The sequence below is a fragment of the Sparus aurata genome, chromosome 15 (genome assembly GCF_900880675.1).
Source record: "Sparus aurata chromosome 15, fSpaAur1.1, whole genome shotgun sequence".
Taxonomy (NCBI): domain Eukaryota; kingdom Metazoa; phylum Chordata; class Actinopteri; order Spariformes; family Sparidae; genus Sparus; species Sparus aurata.
In genome coordinates, this window is record NC_044201.1 from 12,955,688 (window position 1) to 12,978,860 (window position 23,173).

At 43.4% G+C, this 23,173-nt stretch overlaps 1 protein-coding gene across 1 annotated transcript; it reads right to left on the minus strand.

Moving 5' to 3' along the window:
- Positions 1-5,438: 5,438 nt before the first annotated feature.
- On the minus strand, positions 5,439-18,925 carry LOC115596549 (uncharacterized). The gene is made up of 16 exons (XM_030441738.1): positions 17,960-18,925; positions 17,461-17,511; positions 15,434-15,528; positions 15,056-15,179; positions 14,908-14,957; positions 13,722-13,827; positions 12,797-12,955; positions 12,589-12,706; positions 12,441-12,502; positions 11,543-11,668; positions 11,356-11,450; positions 11,097-11,255; positions 10,760-10,956; positions 9,720-9,849; positions 6,931-7,124; positions 5,439-6,039 (listed from the first exon to the last, which is right to left on the minus strand). Exons 1-16 carry the CDS (start codon positions 18,801-18,803, stop codon positions 5,796-5,798), a joined length of 2,754 nt encoding a protein of 917 aa, XP_030297598.1. The 5' UTR covers positions 18,804-18,925; the 3' UTR covers positions 5,439-5,795.
- Between the last annotated feature and the right edge of the window lie 4,248 nt (positions 18,926-23,173).

Genomic DNA, 23,173 nt, shown 5'->3' on the forward strand with positions numbered 1-23,173 from the left:
GGGCCCGCTCTGCAGATGAAAAGCTTGAAGACAAGAGGAGCAAACGACGCTCAATACAGCACCGGGAGCCCTAGACATTTCTGGGCTACAGAAAATACTCTGCAACACAGAATTTATGTAATACGAGCTGAATAAAACATGCTGCTTGCCCGCTTTTTCTATCTGAACCCTTCAAGTCAGTGATCATCCATTGGTTGGCTATAGCTACATGGCAGAGACGGGGCACAATCACAGGGAAGTGCAGCGTTCATGAAGCACAAGACAGGGAAAACCTTGGTTGTCACAGGGTAATAGTATTTTGACATCGATCATCATTTTTCTCCTGCTCTCTCACGCTCTCGTTCGCTTTCTTGTCCTCTATGCCGCCATCTCTCTCTCTCTCTCTCTCTCTCTCTCTCTCTCTCTCTCTCTCTCTCTCTCTCTCTCTCTCTCTCTCTGTCTTCCACCCCTTTAGCAGACAGTATGACAGGGTCTGTCCCACTGGCCAACCATTCAGCACTCATCATGCGCATCATTTCCTCTCATCATTCCCCCCGGTGTGCTTCTTCCATCTCCTCTGGCCTGTTCACTCGCCATCAACCACTCCCCATAAACCCTTTTATTTGTGTCCGCGTGTGTTTGTGACTTAGTGTGCGGTGTGTATGTGTATATTCGCTGCATGCGTATCAGTCAGATGTAACCTGCTTCTTCATAATGTTTGTTTAAGCGTGTGTTTGCCTGTCAGCGTGACTATACATAATAATATCTGAGAGAAAGCGTGCACCGCAGTGTGCGCTGTGGGGGTAAAATGAGTTGTGATATCAGTTTGAAACAACCTTTGCTTGATAAAAAAAAAATCTATTTCCACGTTAAAGCAGCAAGTTATGGTTTTATTTATCGTTTCACACCTCATGCATTCGAAAGCAACAAGCATCTAGATTTCTTTCGTGACAGCTCCACGTCCAGTGCTGTAAGCTAGAGCCACAGTCTTGGGATCATGTCCGTGTTACTGAATATGTTCTTCAAACGAAACAATCTCTAACCTGCTCTCAAGACAATACAGAGCCTTGAGACTGCATGTGACATTGTCAACCTTTCTTAGTTCCCTCAAACATGGAACTATCCAGTATTCGCATGTTGTTCTTGTGTTTCCCTCTACATGATGCATTTGACGTCGGCTGCTGGTGTCGAACCTTTATTAAAACGGAATTAGCAGTGCCTTGCCCTACTTTCCAAACCATCGAGGAGCAAATAATCAGCCCGAGCCGAGGATTTGCCTGGCAGTCTCTCAAATGTGGATGCTCGTGAAGCATCCTCTTCTGCAAGTGTTGGGTTCCACCGGCAGACTTTAAAGAGCATTCAGTGTTTCTTTGACAGCGACAATACTGAGACTTCTACTGCCATCTAGAGTGTAATAGCAGGCAGTTCATGGGAGAGAGCTGTGTGGTTAGAAGGGCTTTCTGAAGGTGTCTACTGCACCAAATCAAAGGGCTCTGCTGTGTTTCTGCACGTCATAGGTCACGGTTTAGACTTGCATAGTTCCCGTCCAGAGTCTGAAATCTACTGATTGCACTATTTACCCCAGCAGACAATCTGATTTTCCTTCGTGTGCATTCTCTGTAGTGCCCTCTCCACCACCTTCCAAGACAAGCCTACTCCTCCCACCACAGAGGTAATGCCAGAACAGTTCCCAGTACCAAAAAAATGCCCGAAGGCTTATAAATGAACTACTTGTAGTTCAGAGTGTGGGAAGTTGTTTTTTGTTGTTGTTGTTCTTCAAATAACCCACTACCAGCCAGTGGAAAAAAAGAGAAAAGCCAAGGGATCGTCAGAGGCTTAAAAACCTTTTGAAGCATTATCCACCTAATATTTTCATTTGGTTTCTCCCTCTGTGTTATACATTATTCTCCCTTTGTAGTCTGCGCTACGCTTCTTCCACACGATTCAGAATATCCCAGCCACTCTTAGCTGATTGTGTTCCGCAATGATTTTTTTCTAATCGCCGTTTTCATCTTGCTTTAATTAAACCTTTTATTGGACAGAGACACGGGCCATTATGCTCTCTATACTTCTGAGAGAATGGATTGGAAAATGACTAATACCTTATGCTGACCTTTTCTGAATAGCTTGCCTGCTGGCAAGGCTATGCAAAGCAATTCCACCAACATATTTATCTCATCCGTAGCACACCTTAGACTTAATCCTAATGGTCTTTTCATTAGCCTTTTAATTGAGCAGTGTGGAGAGCGTTCAGATGTCTCTCAGCAGCGTTTGAAGTGTAGCCTTATGTCAGATGCAGCCTGTACACATTCATTTGTGGTAGTTAAACCCAGGTTAACCTCCAGGCGCAGTCATCAATCACGCATGAGCTCCCTATTTTATTTTTAATCTGACTGTGTGACATGGTAAATAACCTGCTGAATGAAAAATGGTCTGGCTCACATTTGCATATCAGCCATGGGTTGGGGCAAAATTCATGTAATGATGTGAACAACAGGATTGCAATGGTCTCAATGCAAAATGCTGACTGTTACTATTAGAGGCATCAGTAATGTTAAATACAACTTAAAAAAATGCTTGTTATATTGCATTGTATGACTTTGATGGGTGTTCGATCTTAAACAAATGTATTAATTTATCAGATACAGTTTCTAAATGACGATAATGACACAGACAAATATATAAACACATTAGACACATAAATCGATTGAACTCATAATAATCGGATAATTTAAACATACATTTCCTTGTGTAAAAGAAGTGATTTAAGGATAAAATGTTTAAAGAGTGTTTAAGGGAGACAGAAATCACAGTTACAGTTTTTGGACCCAGCACCTGGAACAAAAAAGAAATGGTTTTGCAAATTAATCTGTTAAATATGCGATAGGATTACACGACTGATTACAATTCGAAGCATGTGATTTTTCAACCAAACATGGAAGATAATTGTACACGTCGCCTGCTCTGTACAAATGACAGGATGTAATCACAATCACTTCACAATCAACCCCCGAGAGGCGTTGCATCCGTGCACAAATTTAAGACAATGGTATGAAGTTTGTGAGACGGACAGTAGATGGCAGTACGACCCCAGCTTGTCCGGACTGGCGGCGAGCGTATAGCAGGGACAAAGGTCAAATAACACAGCACTGTTGACCAGGAGAGGGTGAGCGCATAAATATCTTGGGGGACTTTCTCAAGTGCCTTGTGCAGCTACTTAGTGTGAGATTTGCCAGAGGAAGAGGCAGAAGTCCCGTTTCCACCTCGGCAAAATGAAATCAGAAGCCCCTGGGATTTGAGTCTGACCTTCCTGGCTTTTGCTGCTGCTGAGTGATTACTGAAATGTAAGAGGCTAGAAGGTGTGGGGCTGTGCTAACTCTAAAGGTTTACAGCACAGCGCTACATAAAATCTGACAATATGTATATACTAATAAGGATTATTTTAAGATTAGTATCTAACTAACGACCTGGGTTACACTCATTTAGAGTCTTGTGGAGCAAACAGACAGTAGCAAACACACAGAGGAATTATTATAAAAACAGGAGGATACTACAGTTTATGATCAATCATTAATCATTTATATGCAGGATAATATAGGTCTAAAAGACCAAACTTGTTTGTTTAATGCTTAGTGGACAGGAATTCCTTTGGTTGGCTTCAGACCTGCATGCATTTTATTGGCTTGTGTGGGATTTGGGCAGGAAACCAGAGCTAATGCCCCCTCTCCCACTTCAAACGGATGCCAGGCACCCTTAAATGTCATGGGGTGGTTAGAGAGTTGAAGGAGGTTGGAGGGAGGGGGGATCGAGGAGTGAGAAGCTGGGGCTCGCTGGGCCAAAGAGAGAAATCCAGCCACACCGGAGCTGGCCCCAGAGCTTATCAGTGAGTGCTGGATGCAGCTTTGCCGAGGGGCTGCTAAGGCAAACCAGATGCAGCGTAGGTTGCTCTGTGCCACTACGTGTCAGGTACAGCCCGGGTCAACCTGAGGCGCCGCGGTAGTGTAAGAGGGAGGCCACTGTACAGTTCAAACTCACTGCAGATGGTTTCCGACAAGAGTACGGTAGAGTTTTGGGTCCTGCGGTTCATCCTCTCGATTTGGCTGCCTCGTTTGAAAAGTTTTGAAGGTTTCATGGTGTCACTTCAATTACTCACCCAGATGGATTTCTTCTGCGTTTCAGATTGACAACTTGCAAGTGGTTTATAGCTGAAGTATCAAAGCCTGCGAGTGTGTGTTCTGGGGTGTGTTGGTCACTGGGAATCCCACGGTGTCTTTCTACTCTTGCCAGCGGCAGTGTTTATAGGATTTTGTCTCATTTTCTCCAGTGTTAATTTATTTCCATAAAGGCAGCCATGACACATTCTCTCCTCTGCCTTCTCACTCTGTGTGGCTTTACTCTATTGAGCTATGAATGTCTACGCCTGCCTCTCTCTGCTGCATGAAAGACGAGACCGGATCGGCCTTGGTCCCTGCTGTATGGTTATTTTGATAATTAGTATCATCATCATTGTCAGGTTTTTTCTTCTTCTCTTCCTGTCTGTGTCTCTCAGTTCTGTCTATATTGTTACGTATCCTGAGATATATCATTATGATTCATCAGTGTCAGTGGGTAAATGAACATTGTGGCACTTGACTTCAATTTCCCATGTCTGCGACTAAGTCTCTCAAATCTCCAGCCTCCCTGTATCATACTCCTCCCTCCCTGTGGGTCTGTTTGGCAACCAGAAAATACCATCCCTCTCATCATCGGGATTATATGGAACTCATTTGCCTTTGATTGCAAAACCATTAATGCACAACTGTATTGGTGGCTGACCTGTGACCTTTCTCATCAGCTGACAGGCCAAACTGGTCTCATCACTTCTCCTCTCAGGCTCTTTGGACCCCAGGGGTCTGGGTCATGGTTTGGTAGTGTTTGTGCTGTCTTTCTGTCGGACTTGCATGATCCACTGCCACTTAAGGAGGGAGAACAAGGCTGAGAAATGAGGCATTTCCGGGCCCAAGGGTTTATTCCTACAGCACAGTGGATTACATTACAGCATACAAAGGGGAGACGTGACTCATTTTTTAAGACATGTTCTGCTCTCATCAGTGTTCCCGACCATCTTAGTGTCTAATCTGCATGGAGAGACAGATAGGGTTCAAAGCTTTCGGACGTGTCTTTACGCTACGTCACTGTAGTTTGACATTGTTTGACTCTATCTGGATTCTATCTGTACTTCAAAAAGGTAAAGCATCCTGAGCCCTCATCAGGCTCATATTGTTGTACCTTACCGAAATACTCGGTTGGATGCTAAAAAAGAAATGCTTATCACGTATCCAGTGGAGCAATGCTCTATCAGCCTCTCAACCTTTCTTTTTCTTTTTTTACTTTTCATTTTCCCTCATGCCACAAATATGATATAAAACAGGAAGGATTAGAAAAAAAAGAAATGAATGTAGCCTTTGTGTTTTTTTGTGTTTTTTTTGTCCAGAAATATGTTTTCCATAGTCATTGTTCTGCCTACATACATCGAAACAATATGGTGGATACGTCTACTATCTACCAAGAACAAAGTTATGCACATGTGGCGACATTTAAAAACACAAAAACACATCACAATTTGACATTCCTAACAAAAAGGCATTTGGCAGCAATCCATAAAGAACATTTTTATCATTACAGTTTGACGGATGGAGGTAAATAACTAATGAGAGATGGCATTGGCATTTAACATCATGGGTCAGCCTATAGACAGACATCAAAATAGTGGAAACCCTTATATCCATCCTCATCACCACTGTTTCTCCCTCTGTCTCTGTCTTAATCTCCTGTCATCAGATGGCCATCACCCTGCGACATGGAGGGGTTTCCATGGTGACCACATCCCTCTCTGGGCAGATCGTTTGAATGGGATCAGGGCGGGCTGTGTGCTGCGGGAGCAGGGGGCGCTGCTGGGAGGTGAGGATGGGTGGGGGCTGGCGAAGGACGACAATTTGAGCGCTTGGTCCCTGCAGGAGGATGTCAGTCAGTTCTTCCTGTGTAGAGTTGACCACTGATATGCCGTTCACCTCTACCAGTCTATAAGGCCAATGACACACACAGACACACACAAACAAATACAACATATCAAACAGACAAAGTAATCGATCAAGTCAAATAATATAAAGAATATACTGAACTTAAAATGTATTACCAAAAAGCAGGCAGGGAAATGATCTCCCAGCTCTTTCAAAATATATATTTTTTTAAAAACAGTTTATTTGTGAGGTTTCCCCCTCAGGTAAAGGCTGGGCCGATTCAATTCTCATATAACAAGCAACAAATAATATCAAAGAATTCACAAATCACAGAGCATGAAATATTAAAACCATCACCTTTGCGCAGAGCTCATTAAAAATTCCCTTCATTAGTTTTTATTTATAGCCAGCTGGATAGAACTGACAGGGAAATAGCAACCCTTTGTGTTTTTTCATTAGCTGTGTAAAGAGCATTGGCACAGATGCTGTGATAAGTGAACACACACAGTGAAGCTCAAAGACTCTTCTCAGCTTCTGTGGTTCTGCCTCTGCGCTGTCATGCAGACTCGTCTTTCTCTGGCAGGGTTGTCTCAAAGAGGCATGTCATCTGCACTTTGTGTGTGATTACCCATTAAATTTGAGAGCGCTGTGTATCTAAGTATGTACTTGTTACACTGCAGTAATTGCTTAATTATAAGCTCTTTATCTGCTCCTTTTTTCACTTTATTCTGCATCCAAATGTTACAGTACACTGTTTGCTTGTTCTGGAGCTAACATCAGACGGGTCTCCATAGCTACAAAGCACAGAACAATAACAGCGATGAAAGAAATCCATTGGATGAATACTACTCTCACTGACTAGGTGGCCGATGTGAACACTAATCAAGTAATTGCCATTAAGTCTGGATAAATGACTTGGTTTCAAAATCTTTGGTATGTGCTTGAGTCTTACCTGTCATCCACACAGAGTTGAGAGTTGTCTACCTTGGCCACCACCAGTCCACTTCCGTCTTTGTAGCGACACATGAAGCCATAATGACCATCAGGGTCTCGGCTCTCCTGTACGACCAGCAGCATGGCCGGGGACTGCAGGGACACAAGTTGGCTCAGGCTGCAGACGTCCAAAGTCTTTTTTCGAGATTTCTCCTGAATCCAGAAACGGCAATAACACACACTCATAAATGCAAGGGCACAGAGTGCTCATTTTTCAAAATGGTGAATGATTCCTTTAAAGTGCTGTAAGTGGCAGAGTGTTCAAGAGAATTAAAACTAACCAAGTGCAATGTTTTCTGGAGATTCTTTAAAAGAAGTCAAAACAACTTTCAAACTTTTCAAATGTGTGTTTCTGCTTCTGAACTTACTAGTTGTTGTTTCCCTGAAATAAAACTGGAAAATAACCTTGAAGATTTTAGATACCACCACGTGGAAGTCCCCTAGAGATAAGTCTGAGGCTGCGTCAAAGACAGAAGACCACCAAGATGTAATGATTAGCTTTAGAAAAGATCACACCACAAGTAGCTTGCAGGGATAAAAAAAAAACCTTGTGAGTGTGACCACCGAATTCCAATGTTCCCTTATCCAGCCTCTTGGCATACTCCCCCCATCCCCCCACCCCAGTGGCATGTGAATGCCTTGCAGCAATAGATGCCGCCTTGCCCGGGTCAGGGGTCAAAGCTAAGGCCTCTCTCTCCTCAGACAAGTGGGCCAGACAGGATATATTCACGGAAACGCAGCTGAAGCCCCCTGAAAACCCCCCTCTAATGTGCATCATTCTCCCTTTTAGTTTGCTTAGATGTTGGACACTCGCCAAGAGCCAAAGGAATTTTGTCTTCATATTCTTCTTGTTTATCCACAAGATTTGATCAAATCGGAACCTACCTGGGCCAGGCCACGTGGACTGTTAGTGGGCGAATAAAACACTTGCTACTCAAGACTGCAAATGTCATGCAAGCAGGAATTAATGGCTCACCTTTTTACTCTATTTTGAAAAAAAGTAAATCTTAGTTTCACATTTCATTAAAAACAGTAATTTAAAGGACTTTGTTTCATCCAGTGTGAGAAATGATTCTCCGACAGGCCAGACAACATGCTAAGCAGAGGGGATTGCTTTTCCTCTATAATGATGGGTGTTAGTAGTTCTGAACGCAGTGCTGTTGTTCTGACGCCTTGGCTGGTCCAACACCAGTCAACCTTGAGGAGGAAAATGGAGGACAGAGTAATGGGAGACAGTCTGACCGCAACGATAAACTGCAACTTGTATCATGTCTGAAAAGTGGAGGAATCTGATCCATTTCTTAACCTGACGAGTACTGAAGTGAAAAAGAGGTGGCAGATTTTTTTCTCACAACTCAATCCATCCTCAACAAACATGCGAGACTAAAGAGTGGACGAAACAATAATTCTTCCAATTTCCCCTCCTTAATAGTCTGTTTGAAGTCATTGAGTTGCTTATTTAAAATCATTTCCGCCATTTGTTGTCCTTCCCCTCCTCCCTCCGTTCTCTCCCTCTGTTTCTCTTTCTCCTTCCCTCTCGGCTGCGTTATTGATGCTCTCCAGTTGCAATAGATCCTGGAGATTAGACTGCCGATGATGAAATATTTCCTTATTGTCTGTAATGCGGGGCAGCCTACAAGACCAAACACAGGGCAGTCTGCTCCTTATTAGAGCAGCAGCTCCATCAGTTTCCCAGGCTGCTCCTCAGCTCTGACCTGTGTGTTAACTCTGATTAGGTCATATGATAAACATTAGCGCTGCTGCTTTTCCCACAAACTCAGCACCTAAAAAAGCGTGGCCCCGGGGCGGCAACGTGACACGGGGCACCTTTCAAAGCCGAAGCCGCGTGTGTCCTTTCATGGCACCTCGTTAGGGCTTCTCCAACGGGATAAAAGAGCCACATTAAAAAAGAAGTGGGCTCCTCCGGGGATAGATGCAGATAGTTTTACACTTGCTGGCCCATTTCTCCATTGCACTCTCTCAGTGGCTTTTGTCACACACATTCCATTGTTGGTATGGTCACAGGCTCTCGGATGTCAGCACTAAACATCATTTTCTCTGAAAAAGCGCACGTTCATCCAAAGGACCTCTCTCAGCCTCGTATATCCACTCTCACGACAGGACCAACTGCACAGCTTAACGAGACAGAGTCGACTGAAAGGGCCATTGTGTTGTCACTCAGAAGAACAGTGAAGACAAGATCAAACATGATGGACATAATGGTGTCAACTAATGGTCTGCCCCATCAGGAAGCTGTTAACACCTTTGCCGGTGTGTGTTAATTCTACCATTGGACAATTAAATGGAAAAATATATGAACTTCACGTGCTCTTTAGATTAATCTATCCTCTAGGTGATCTTCACAATGTGGCTTTCATTAGTGAGGAAAAGGCCCGTTATCCTGCGTATATGGAACAAGCTGTTCAGACATGGTTTAAGACCCTGGGGGAGAAAACGCCAAATTTGACTCTGTTCTCTCTCCTGCAGAAGCTTGATTTTAGTATCCCATACCACTCGTGCTTTTCTCGATAACTAACTTTGTTTTGGTGCAAATCTCAGTTTCTCATTGTTTATTTTTAGCAATCAAAACATTCTCTGACTCAGACCATGTATTCCCACATACTGGCGTAACTGTGTTTCACATGCTCTTGATTAAGGTCCGCTGACCAAGATCCAAACCCTTGAAATTCTGCAGTATTGGCAATAATCCATGAAGGCGGTTAGTAATCTCCATTTGATCAATAGTACCTTGACGTAGCTTTCTTGCAAAGCGTTCTGGAGGTGAGCCACCTGTCGGTTGAGGTGTACCATGGAAATCTCCTCCTTAAACACTTGGCAGTTCAGCTTCATCTTTTCCAAGAGACGAACATCCAGCGGCCTGAATCGCAAGAGAGCACATTACAGAAAAGGTCACACACCATGTATACATACATGGCTTATGAAATATGCAGTGCAGTTGTATTTGGAAGGTCCTCTGTGTGGAAGGTAGAATTAGGGCAATCAATACATAATTCTTTTCACAAGTGTATAAACTAAGAATTGTTGGATGTGTGTTACCTTAGAATGACACTTTTATATCTACAGAGGGAGCAGGGCCTTTTCCACAGAGTCCGCCAAGCTGCACTGCCATGTATGTACAGTAGCCCAGAAAGGACAAACATAACACTGGCTCCAGACAGAGCCTTTTATGGTTTTTTCAGCACTTTTTAGCTGCCATCCCAGGGGGAGAGTAAGTCGAGTGGTACTCAGTTGGATGCAATCTGCAACCTCACCACTAGATGCCACTAACTGCCACACACAGGACCTCTCAGATTGAATGTGAATTTTATAAGTTAAAGAGTAAATAAACATGGCTTTTTTAGTGATTTTGTTTTATTTTCACTTAAATTGCAATGCTTAAGAATTTTTACTTTTACCACCAAGTGGAGTCGACATATCTCTGCAATTTAACTTCTGCTGGACTGGACATTGTGGAGATCTGTAGTAATTTAATTTGATTAAACAGAAACCACAAACTCTAAAAGTCCCAAAGAATTACTAGCTGCTACGAGTCATGTATTCACTTATTGATTAGAGTAACTCTTTCTACCCATCCTCACTTTTTAGGTATACTATAGCATTACAGTATATTGGGTAGATGGCACTAAAACAACTAGGTTACATGAGACAAACAACAAGAAAGTAGTTGCTCGTATTCACAGTACATTTTCTGTGTTTTATGTATTTTGAGGGTGGAATCTTTTTAGTTTTTTGAACGAGCCACTAATTAACAGAGACAGTCCACCTACTTCTTCTTGTGAGCAGCAGAGTTGTTGATATTGTCTCTGAGGGCCTGCAGGCTCTGCCTCTTGTCGTTCAGTTGGCTTTTAACCAGCTCCAGCCTCAGCTTCAGCTCAGCAGAGCCAAGCCTGTCTGCATTCACGTCTCCATCCATGCTCTTTAACTCTGAGCAAAATGCTACCAGGCCGTGGTGGAGCTCCTGGACCTTTAGGGATCAAAAGATCCGTTTTGAGTGGTTATTACATTTTCTTTGTTAATAGATTCATCACAGTTATGCCACCAGTAGATGTTGAGCGAAAACAAACACTTATGTATTCATAGCTGTGGATAAAGAGAGATATTGACCTGAAGGATGACATTTTGTAGCGAGTCCACCTGTTGGTTTAGCTCCCTGATCCTCTCTTCTTTAGCTGGCTGGTTCACCTGGACATTTTTATTGATGTTGCTGTTCTCATCAGAGCTGACCTCTGGATTATTTTGAGAAGACGTCCCTGTTGACTTCTCCTATGATGCACAAGCAAACAGAAGGTATGGTGTTAAATGTTACATACAGGTTAAAGCCTGGTACCTTACAAATAAATGTCAACAAACTGATCAGTGTTACTGTTTTGCACAAATGCAGCTCCAATTGTCTGTTCTCTGACTTCGATGTCAGCAGACTCCCAATCTGCTGATCTGGTGGAAGCTCCTCTGATGACTCTTCAAATCGAAGCACATGTACGGTAAATTAACAAGTGTATATGTTTTTCTATTTGTGATAAAGACTACATGATACATCATATACTGTGCACCTTGCGTTTCTTTCAGTATGAAGAGACTCTTATCCTCTGTCATTCCCAACATTTTGATGCACGAGTCCATGATTTTTCCCACCGTGGTTTCCTTTGGGGTTCTGAGATGAACTATCCGCTCTGACGCTGCAACACATGACACAACAATCATAAGTAATATGGCCTGATTTATTCGCACATCAGTGTCCATTATGAATAACAAAACAACCACCACATTCATATAAAATATGGACAGAATTCTAAGGTAGCTCCAAAAAGCAGCATACCACAGGACTAATTGACAACCGCTAATTAGCTCATGGCTCAGTCAGCTGCGGAGCCAGAGGCCTGAGAGTTTTCCTGGACTGAGACCTAGAGCCACAATATTTTCACTTCTTACTCTGTGAATCGAGAATTTATTTTGACCAAACCTGAGGTCTGTGGAGTTTGATTTTGTTGATGTAGAGTTTGAATTAAGTGAGAATTCAGAAGGTGTGCAGTTGTATTATGTATTTTTTTCTGTTTAGTAAGGAAAATAAATGTAAGACTATTTCCTTTTTGTTGACATTTTGTGAGTTTATTTTGTGAGTTTTTTGCACAAAAGCTGAGAAAGCTTGTAAAACATAGCAAACTTGCTGCTGACATACAGCTCAGGTGAAGCTATGAGGAGCTATACTATCAGTCCATCACCTCTTATGGTGCAGAGTAATACTACGGGATGGGACGGGCCGAGGCTAGCAAGTTAACATGCTAACTTAGGTCATTATCTCAGCAACACAGCACACAGACCTTGTTGACATAACATCAACACTGTTTCTTCACATTCTGTTGATAATGTTCGATCATTTTTGGAATGTTTTCTACTGAATTTTAGGCCATATCTTACAAATGTATCTTTTAAACCAATTCAGCAACTCACCGTTGATAGTAATCTCTATCATCTGAGGATTCCTCTGTCCAGTGGAGTTTTGGCTGTTGTTTCTGTTGTGGAAAAAGGCGAAGAGATCAAGACAAAGCTTGTTTTTGTTTTTTTTGTTTGTCTCTGTTGTGCATATGCGTGCATGTACCTGAGTTTCAGGGAACGTCGATTCATGCTCAGGCAGCTCACATGAGGAGAAGACTTCGACTTGCTCATTGATGCCAGTGTCGCAGTGAATGTCTCAACGTTATTATTGCCTAAAAATTCTGGAGAAAAAAGACACATCAATGCACATCCCCTTGACCTACTGTTTTTTGCAAACCGCCCATGCAAATGTTATTGTGATAAAGGTGTACCAAGCAGGGAGTCAATTCTTTTGGTGGTGCTGGTGGGAGGGTGTAGCTCATTATAAATGGCCGACAGTAGCTGCTCCCTCTCTTCCAGTGTTGCGATGTGAAGGATGTCCAGAGTGTTCACATCCACCGAAGCGATGTCTGCTCCACACAGTTTTGCTTCTGTAAAGGGAACGTTTAGTCATACACCAACATTCTTTAAGAAACCAAGAAATGCGCCAAAGCCAAGAATCCATAATCCACAACAAACAATAGAAAAAGATCCGATAAACATAAAAAAGGATTTTTTTTTGCATAACTGAGTAACTGACAACTATATATAGCTGTGTGTGCGTCTACATATATATATATATATATATATATATATATATATATATATATATATATATATATATATATATATATATATATACACACATTTGCTTTTATTGTTTTCATACATAAGGGAAAATAATCTGAAAATTCTAATGTATCTGCTGTTAGTTTAACAGCCTTATACAGTTTTAACTCGAAGCTATTAGCATCTTCACAAAATGATCTTAGCTTGTAAACCTTGTGCATTTTTTAAGCCACTTATTATGTTCTGGTTTTACCCTGATGCCACAAAATGAAATTATTTCTAAACCTAATAGATTTATTATTGAGGGAATGTGAAATGCACCATAAGAACTGACTGTATGAGACATTATAGAATGTATGTTTATTATTGCATGACACATTTGAACATTGCGGTTAAAATCTATTTATGCAGCTGTGGTATCAGTTTTAATCTAATATTATCGTCTTCTCCTTTTCCACCTTACTCATTGCCTTCCATAGAACAACTGTTTTGATCTGATCTCTGGTAGAGATAAACTGGCAACGTCTGCCTTTTTTACGCAACCGCCGGGCTGGGAGTGGAGACAGTCAGAGGACGAATGTGTTTTACCTCTGATGGAAGGGAGACATTTCTCCAGTCCAATACTCGTAAACCAGTGGCAGACTTCCTCTGTGTTCAGCTCCCTGAGAGATTTGGCCACTTGCTTGTCTGTGTCCTGGGGGGGAGATGAGGAGTTTACATACCTGCTGCCTATACTACATTCTACCTGTACAGAAACCCCTGTGTATGATGTCCTTCAGCATGATCTCATAGTACTGGACACAGAAGCAACATACTGTACTTTTTAAATTATTGTTTTGTGGTATGACACAATATAAATGGGTTTTTTTTAAATTCTCAAAGTCCTTTGAATAAGCAAATTGTGGGAATTGCAAAGAGAGCGGGGACGTGGTGACGCACAGATGATTCAAACTGCTGCATGTGAAAACCCATTTAGTGTGAGGCAAAACAAAGCAATCAAGTCAAAACCTGGTTAGACTCAAGAGCGCTGCATCATTGTCTGTGTCACTGATTCGCTCGGCGTAAGTATGAGTGTGTTGCATATCCATGTTACAACACATAAACACATGTGTGTGTTTTAGTGTCAACAAATGTTTAAAAAAGGACAAAGAAATGTTTGGCTCAGACGGGAACCTAAACACAGGTTTCCATGTAATCGTTTCCTTGGACTTGGATTGTCTGTTTATGGTGTGCCTGGGAAAGAAAACTTAAATGTTCGCCCCTGCAAGTAGAGGCTTTACAATGTAACCGTGGACTAATTAGATACAATGAGGTAAGAGGTTTGCATCGTAGAAGGATTTTCACTGTTAAAAGACAGATAGACTTGTCAGTAAAAACTTTATTGGACGATAATTAACTCAAAACCTTGTAAATAAATCCATAGTTTCAGCAATAATTTGGCTGCTTAATATACATGTTTTCATATGTTACTCATATTTGATTGATGGAGTACCAAAGAAAAGTGAAAACTGGCAGTGAGCAATTTGCCTTTGAAAAAAATTTAAATCTTTCCGTTTTGTGTTGCAGCTAACACGTGGATCGCTAAGGATACGAGCAATCTTGCTTGGCAAATCCTGGACACAAAGACTAAAATCCTGAGACTATTTGCGGAGTCATTGCTTTGACAGATCAAGGGGAGCTGGGAAATATAAACAGAGCATATTCTGTAATTGCAGCAGCTCTGGGCTGTGTGCTGATGCCACCCTGAAGGCCCTGCTTTGATGGTTTACAGTACCTTCTCAGGGAAGTTTCCATTCTGATCCTTAGACTGAGGCATATATGATGCTGCAGGAAAGGCATGAAAAACAGTTTGTATTATAAATGAGCCGTAACAATAGTATCAACTACAAAAAACCTCCACGATGTTGTGATACTAGACTCACCAACGGTTATGCGTCGTCGTGGCGAGCCCTCCTCATCCTGGTGGTGTGAGGGTTGAGTTAAAGCGTGGAAAGTGGCGCTCCTGTTCAGTGTGTCCCCAACACTGCAGGAGCGAGTTATCGGCCTCTGTAACACAGGTTTCAGTTCAGCAGTCCTAATCAATTACCAGCAGGATAGTATTTTCAGGCTCATGGGTCTAAATCAGGTAAAGCACATGTCTACCAGGAATGTGTAGTGACTGTCCACAGATACCTTTAAATACATTAAAGGTGCATGTGTGGGCCTTGTTGGCCATATATAGAACATGTGATTTACAGTGTGAGGAGGCCGTGAGAAAAGCTTTCAGGGAAAATGTTCACTGCGTGGTGTTCATACTGTACCCGCTGGTGAGTGAATGTGTCCATGTCGGTGGCGTGAGGAGGCAGATCAGCTGTCAGCGTGTCAGAGCAGCTCACATCTCTTTTGCCCAGGTCATCTGCATAGTAACAGAAATAGTAAGTCAATACACTGATCAGAATTAATCCTGGTTTTTCCTGTTTTAGTTGGTCGCTGAGAAACAAACTATTTAATGAAGTCCTTATTCTCACTCTTTTAAGCGCCTCTATTCTCGTGCCTTCAGGCCTTCTCAGCCTTTTTCTGGCGCGCAGGTCACCAGGTCTGTTTGCAGTGCATTAACTGGTGCTGATACTGGACACAGCTCGATCGGGTTGCCTGGTAACCCGTTAGACACACTAATGTCCGTCTGGTTGATGACATACTTCTCTGACAACCCAAGTTCTTTCCCACAGAAAGCCCATATTCTTACATTTTCCAAACGTCACTTGTTCAGCGAGCAGATATCTTTTTTTATGCTATCATAACAAGCAAGACGAATGAGGCTGAGAATATGGCATCAGAGCGAGACCCCGGCTTTCTCAGGCAACACAACACTGTGATGTGTTAGTGATAGATGCTGGAATGTTTGCAGCCTGCGGTACTTCCAAGTTTTGTGCTTTTACTGATTGAAGCGTCAAGACCCCCTCCTTTACTGTTCAAAGAACAGTAGTCTTTTCAAATAGTTTACCCACCAAAAAAAAATCTGCCTAATTTCTTAAACACATGTTTTTCATTTCAGGGGCCTGTTTCTGAAAGGCTGGTTTGACATGGACGGGAGTTTAGATGGAGTCAGAATCAGATAAGACAGTGTAATTGGTTTATGTGTGTCAGCAGTGGAATCTTGTCTGGATCCTGCAGAGACAGTGGAGTACAAAGAGGGGGGCAGCGAGCTGGCACTCTCTTCATCACCTGGCTGGCCTGTGAGTCACTCTGTAGAGGATCATAAAGTCTGGTCTACGGCTAAGCACATCAAAACACAACTGTCTTGAATAGATGAGCCAAGTGAGAGAAGAGATGAGTCCTGGCTGAATTCGAAGACATGTTGGAGCACACTCCTCAGGCTGACCGCAGACACAACTGTGCCTGTTTGAAATCCTGAGAAAATCACTTCCAGTCTCCCACTGTGACTCCTTTTCACCATGCATGGGAGAAGGGACACAAAATGGAGAGCTGTCTGTCTGAGAACGCTAATGGAGGGTAGCAGCACACCCACCCTACCCAAGCCATGTTCGGTCTTCACACAGCCTGTGTCTTCCAGGAAAAGCCCAATCAAAACAAAGGACAGGACATTTTGGGCAGGCTCAGGGACACAGCCTGGCGTTTCCTTAAACGGTGAAATCAGCAGTAACTGAGAGATGGACATCATTCCTGGTCTGACTTGGCTCAGTCGGGACAAGTCAAAGCATGAGCGAGTTCCCTCACCGCTGACTGGTTAGCACAGGCAGACACACTGCACACACGCATGCAAACACAGACGCAAACTGAGCGATGCAGGTTTGGTGCGTGATAAAGTTTGACAAGCATTCACACACAGACACGCACAGGGTTAATGACAAAGCAAAGCCTTAGAGTTGAAACTTTTCAGCACATTTATGTAATGGATAGGCAAAAGTGATGCTTATCGTGTCCAGTATTATTGTCCTCCCCTGGTCTGAAAAGAAATTAAGCTCTTTGAGAGACGACCGAGGGAGGAGAGCAATGCTGAGTCACAGGAACCCAAAACCTGGGAACCGCCTGCCAAGCCACGCACTGGGAATACACACACAATGGCTAAAAAGGGATTCCGACAAAGGGGAACTTCTGCAACTCCCAAAGGAGGCGTTCGAGGTACTGTAGCCATGTCACATAATGACCGCAATTTCATCTGAATGGGGAAGCGAGATCAAAACGAAGAGGCAACACATGAGCTCAGCAGCTGGACGGAACGAACCATCATCTGGGGGTCATTTGGCTCTCACCTAGAGCTTGCGTAAATGGAAACAGGAGGACTTAAATACAGTTACTTTTGCAAATTTACCTCAAGGAAACTCACCCAGGTTGTGCTCAGTAAATGCCATGAGATTTATTCCAGTGTTGAAGATCCCTATGACAGATAGACACCGGGTCAAGACACTGGCTGAATTTTACGAAGACACTCCAACATTTTTGGACATTTTCAACTCAAAGATGTGTTTGCAGCCAAAGAGCACACATTTTGAGTTGTCATTGTAGGTTGGCACACGTGTTAACTCACAATAATTCAAATTGTCCCTTTTTTAATTTCTTCTCAAATCAAAATATCTTTCTACAAGAGTCACATACGCAACCAGTCAACAGGAAAGCTTTGGAGTTGTAAGCAGGTACGTATGACAAAGCTCAGCAAGCTGCTTGCAGATTTTTTGCTAAGCTAGGGTAAATATCACAGAGCTACCGAAAATAGTTCAGCACCAATCTTCTCATCTATCTCTTTGTAAGAAGGCAAACTTTTTTCCCATAATGTCAGTATGGCTTTAATGAATCAGCACTGGAGATGTTATTGCAGTTGGACTCACTTTTCTGAGAGCACTCAGGAAGAGGAGCCACCTGGTAGATGCTACGTAAGAACCTGGGTTTTGTTTTCTCTTTATCCCCCACTTCGGTTGGCATGGGCTCTTTATCTTCTCCCAACTGATCACTTTGGCCCTCCTCAGTTGCTGCACCATCAGCACTGACCTTACTCTCAGCCACTGTGAATTCCTCTGATGACTCCTCGGTCTCCACCCTCTCTGTCTTCTCTTTGTAACTATCCTCGTCGCCAGCAGCAAAGCTTCCGTCACTTCCAGATGTGTGCGCCACGCTCTCCTCTGAATTAATGTCAAAGAACTGATCGTCGTCGGCCACGTCAGAGGGAGTGGGTGGTATCAGATTAATGACAGGTTGTGTCAGGAGGCTTCCCGAAGCTGCCGTGCTATTGGTGCCACTCCCAAACAGTAACGTGTCTTCCTCCTCTTCTTCGTCATCTTCGACACTGGTACAAGTGGCAGCCATTTTGGCCTGGATAGGGAGGGAAGACAGGGGCTTCAGTCGTTTCTTCTTCAGGGCCCTGGTGCAGGCACACACGGAGCTGGCTGAGCAGGCCATGCTGGTCCCCGGGGTCAGGAGGTCCTCCTCGAACAGGCTGAAGCTGCTGTTAACTATGCCCAGATCCTCCACTGTAATCTGGATAGCCTGCATCTCACCTGATCCCCGCTGATCCAAGTGTGGATCCTGAGGGCCACTATTAATCTTCCTTTCCTGTCCCTGCAGAGAATCCTTCTCCTCCCCTCGCAAACATGAGCAGCAGAACAGCCCCCGTGAAAGACTCTGGGTGCCCTTTCTCCAACGAGGCCGCTGTCTTCCCGCATCTGCGCTTGCCATAGTAGCGGCTGCCGGACCTTACACTGGCTATACTGCGAAACACACCATTTTTCAGATAATCCTCCACAGACAGAAGATAACAACTATCCACATCTCTGAGATATAACACTACCCTGTGAGAGACGCCACAGCATCTGCACACAACACAAACACTCATCTGCAACATGTGTTGCTTAGGAGAGAAATAAATGGGCCAATTCATGCTCTTCAGGTCAGGTGAATACTTGAAATGAATGTAGCGCTTTGATATGTAAAGCAGCGTCATTGTAGATACAGCTGTCTTTTAAAAAGGCTCCTAGTAAGACAGCAGTATCCTACCATAATAAAATCTTTGCACAGGCTATATATAATGTAGATAATACCAAAAAATATACACCCTACTATACTTCATTAGATTCACCTGGTTTACATTTCATCAATGCACATATCTCAGTGCATTTAGGCATGTACACATGGTCAAGATGATTTGTTTCACAATTGGAGAGAAAGTTGATTTAAGTGAATCTGAACATGGCACGCATGCGGCTGGCTGACTGGCTAGTTGGAGTGTTTTTCATAACCTGTTGATCTACCGGGATTTTCACATCCATCTCCAGGGTAACCATCTATTGAGCTGATAGAAAGGCAACAAATAACCACATCTTTCAACAAGGAAGCGTCTCTGAACACGCAACATGTCAAACATTGAAGCAGAATTACACGCTGGGTGCCACTCCTGTCAGCTAAGAGCAGGAAACCAAGGCTACAATTGGCACGGGCTCACCAAAATTGGACAGTGGAAGATTTGAAAAACATTTTCTTGTCGAATGAGCCTCGATCTCTGCCGGGACATTCAAATCACAGGGTCAGAATACGGGTATTCAGGCTGGTTGTGGTGGGGGGGATATTGTCTTGGCATACTTTTGGCCCCTTAGTACCTATTTAGCATTGTTTAAACGCCACAGTGTATTAAGTATTGTTGCTAACTATGTCTGTTCCTTTTCATCCAGGGTCCAGTCAATCTTCTAATGGCTACTTTCAGCAGGATAACGTGCCATGTCCCAAAACTCAGATAATCTAAAACTGATTTCTGGAACATGAAAATGAGTTCACTGTACTCAAATGGCTTCAACATGAACCCAGTCTCACTGCATCTGGGACGTGGCAAATCAAGAGATTCACGACGTGGATGCGCAGCGACTGCGTGATGCTCGTCATGTCAATATGGACCAGCACCTTGTTAAATCCATGACACAAAGGATTAAGGCAGATCCAAAGGCACAAGGTACGCAAAATGTGGACCTAAAAAAGATAAAATCAGTCATGCATTTCTATGAATTAACAGCGTTTGCGTGTGAGGTTTAGTGCACGTCCTCGCATGAGCGTGCATGTGATTGCATTAGTACAACTCAGTGTTCAATTTCTCTGCGGGTCATCTGTCGGAGGCTTTCGGGCGAGTTTGGAAACAGGTGAGAATATGGGCTGGCGGATGCTTGGCTCATACAACCCCTATGGCATCAGATGACATTTCCTTCATTCCACAGGCCCAGTCCTGTCCTCTGCTACATGATAAGTCGTCCAGCTTCAGCTTAAAACCATTTTACCACACCACCCACATCGAGGGCTTGCATGAAAAGATGATATCCGTGGTTTCTCACGCCCATGGAGCGACAGTAGAATGATGGGAGTAATCACTCCTCCGGCAGAATCCACCTCTCACCTTGCAGTGTCTGTTTGCAGTGAAAGTAAGCTGCTACTGTTTGTGTCTTTAACTCTGCCATAACTTTTCCCAGTTTCTTCCATTTGCTACCCTCATCAGCATTTGTTTCTCTCCTATAAGACATTCATCTCCTCTGTTTACAGGCCGGTTTTCCAAGAGCCAGGATGTTTACCTGCTACTGTTTATTGAATCCAGATTAACTTCCTAGGGCTTTAAAGTTATTTTCATATCTTTCTTCAGGCATTAAAAGTAAGTGCCAATGCGTTGTATCACCCACATTCATATGGAAAACTCGGCTCTATGTTTAAATTAAAATCTACCACAAAGGTTGCCTTAATTGGGGTTTTAACAACGCTGACTATTTTCTCCCAAATAAAAGCTGACCTCAGACACAGTAACTATTCTCAAATTAGACTAAACAATTTGTTGGCGTGCAGTAGTATAATTTCTGCACACTGGCAGCAGATATGAGTAAAAGTAGTTCACTCTATTTATCTAGATACTCTGAGCTTCTCAGGTTGTAAAATTCTACAGAGACTTTGTTGCTAGGCACAAAATTACAGCACCTCAAGGTGATTTCAGTGGGGGGCCACCTGACTTTTGACAGACTTAGTGCAGGGCTGAAGGCTATTTGCAGTGGAGTGCTTTTATCCCCTGCACTTCTGCTGTAAGAAAAGGTGATCTGAACTGAAGATATCTGAGTATTAGCAGCAGATATTATATTATATACAACTATTTGGGGTCAGTTTGAGCTCAGCTTTGTGTCAAGCTGAGAGCTGCAGTACATGTGAAGAGGACATGCATTATATAGAGCTCTCCACAGCTGCAAAACATTTTATTTAACTTAAATTTCAAGAGAAAAAAAACAGTTCTATGTATGTAAATTCTATGATTCTGCATTGTCGAGAACAAGTGGTTACTGCTGAAATGTTGTGCAACATTGTTAGAAGGGGAATTTTTAAAGAAGGGTTCTGTGACATAATCCTGGACAGTACTGCGCGGCCAACAAAGGGGGGCAGTAGAGAGCAGCTGCACAGCACCGACAGGACATAAAGCAGAACCCACCACTTCTTAGAAAGACCTCCTCCGGTATTCACAAGTCTGGATAAAGTTAAACCACACAAGTGCTTTTCATTCGCAGCCGAGTGAGGCCAGCTTTCATGATATCTTGATCTGGTATTTGCAAGAATATCAAGTTTGGTCGTAATCCTTTTTACATGTTGCTTGAATATACATAAGCGGTAGGGGGAACGAAAAGATATATGTAGGATTAATGTTCCGTCTCCTTTATATGGTACATGTTTGAAATTAGCTGAAAATCTGCGACCTACTGGCAGATTTATGAAAAATTAGTTCCTTATGATGAATGTTGAGCGACAGTGTAAGTGACAGAGCAGACAAAGATGAATGCCTCACAGCTGCCATAGCCTGGGGCCGTTTGTGGGAGAGATGACTGAGAGAGACATGGGAACCCACCAGCCTCTGCTCTCCGAGTGACGATGTGAATTTTAAACTATTCTAATTATTTGTCTTTAACTTAGCCTCTTGGGTTTGTTTGACTTTCTCCGCGTGCTCATCACGTCACCGGACTTTGTTGCACTTGGTGAGTTAGCCTACATGCCCGGACATAGGTCTGCGAGTGTCTGAGCATGCTCTGAGAGTGTTTTTACTGGTCTCCCCACCAGTGAGTGGTAGATTCTGGACAGCCCCCAGACAGCCGTTCAGCCAACATCAACACCAGCCCTCAGCTCTGGGAGGGCTCCTCTCTGAAACAGCCTCACCTCTTGCTCAGTTGCAGCACAGTTAAACATGTTGAACATTTCCTGTGACAGTCATGTTTCCATAGGCATTAAGACTCTGGGTCCATAGTCAGCAGTAGACTCTGTGGTGAACATGACCCTGTTGGGCCACACAGAGAACTCAGGCACACACACTCAAAAAAAAGGGGGGGGGGGCTTTTTCCCTGCTCTAATTCACAGAAGAGGAGAATGCTTCAACCAGCCTGTAATTGCATTTACTAAACAAGACAGCAAGCATGAGTCACTTTCCAGAGGCAAGGAATGTCACTTCTTCCTGTGAAACGAGGAGGAATCGGGGAGAGTTATTACTTCGGAATAACATTCAGAGCCCTCTTTATATCGTCAAGGATGTTGAGCAACTGCGGAGATCCAAACAACACGGCGGCATTCTTAGAGCAGCAAGGGGGGTCTACAAAAATAAGCACACTCAACCGAGGATGTTGAGTTCCCTATTCAACAGATAAGTCAACACGTCACGTATCGAGCCGTTTCACCGCCGAGTTTCTCTCAAACAGATGCGTCCATTTTCGCTTACACAGGTCTTCCTGTTTGTGCTCACCGCCACTGACGCTCTTGGAAGTCGGACCAAGTGTGCCAAATATTTGCAGTTTCCCCCGTGGCTGATACCTAATAGCATGAGAAAAGGAGTTCGGTCGGGGGGGGAAGGAAAGGGCAGTGACCTTGAGGAACTTCTGGGTTGAACTTTCCCCTCCATCCTCCCCTCACCCACCAGTCCTGTGCTCCCTAATCAATTACTGTTGGCAGTCAGGAGACCACCAATGATTAGCAGCAGCAAGGCAGACGTTGGTTTGGGGGGTTGGAGTGTGGGATGTGGGAGGCTGGGAGGGTGGCGTGTGGGGGGGGAAAGGAGA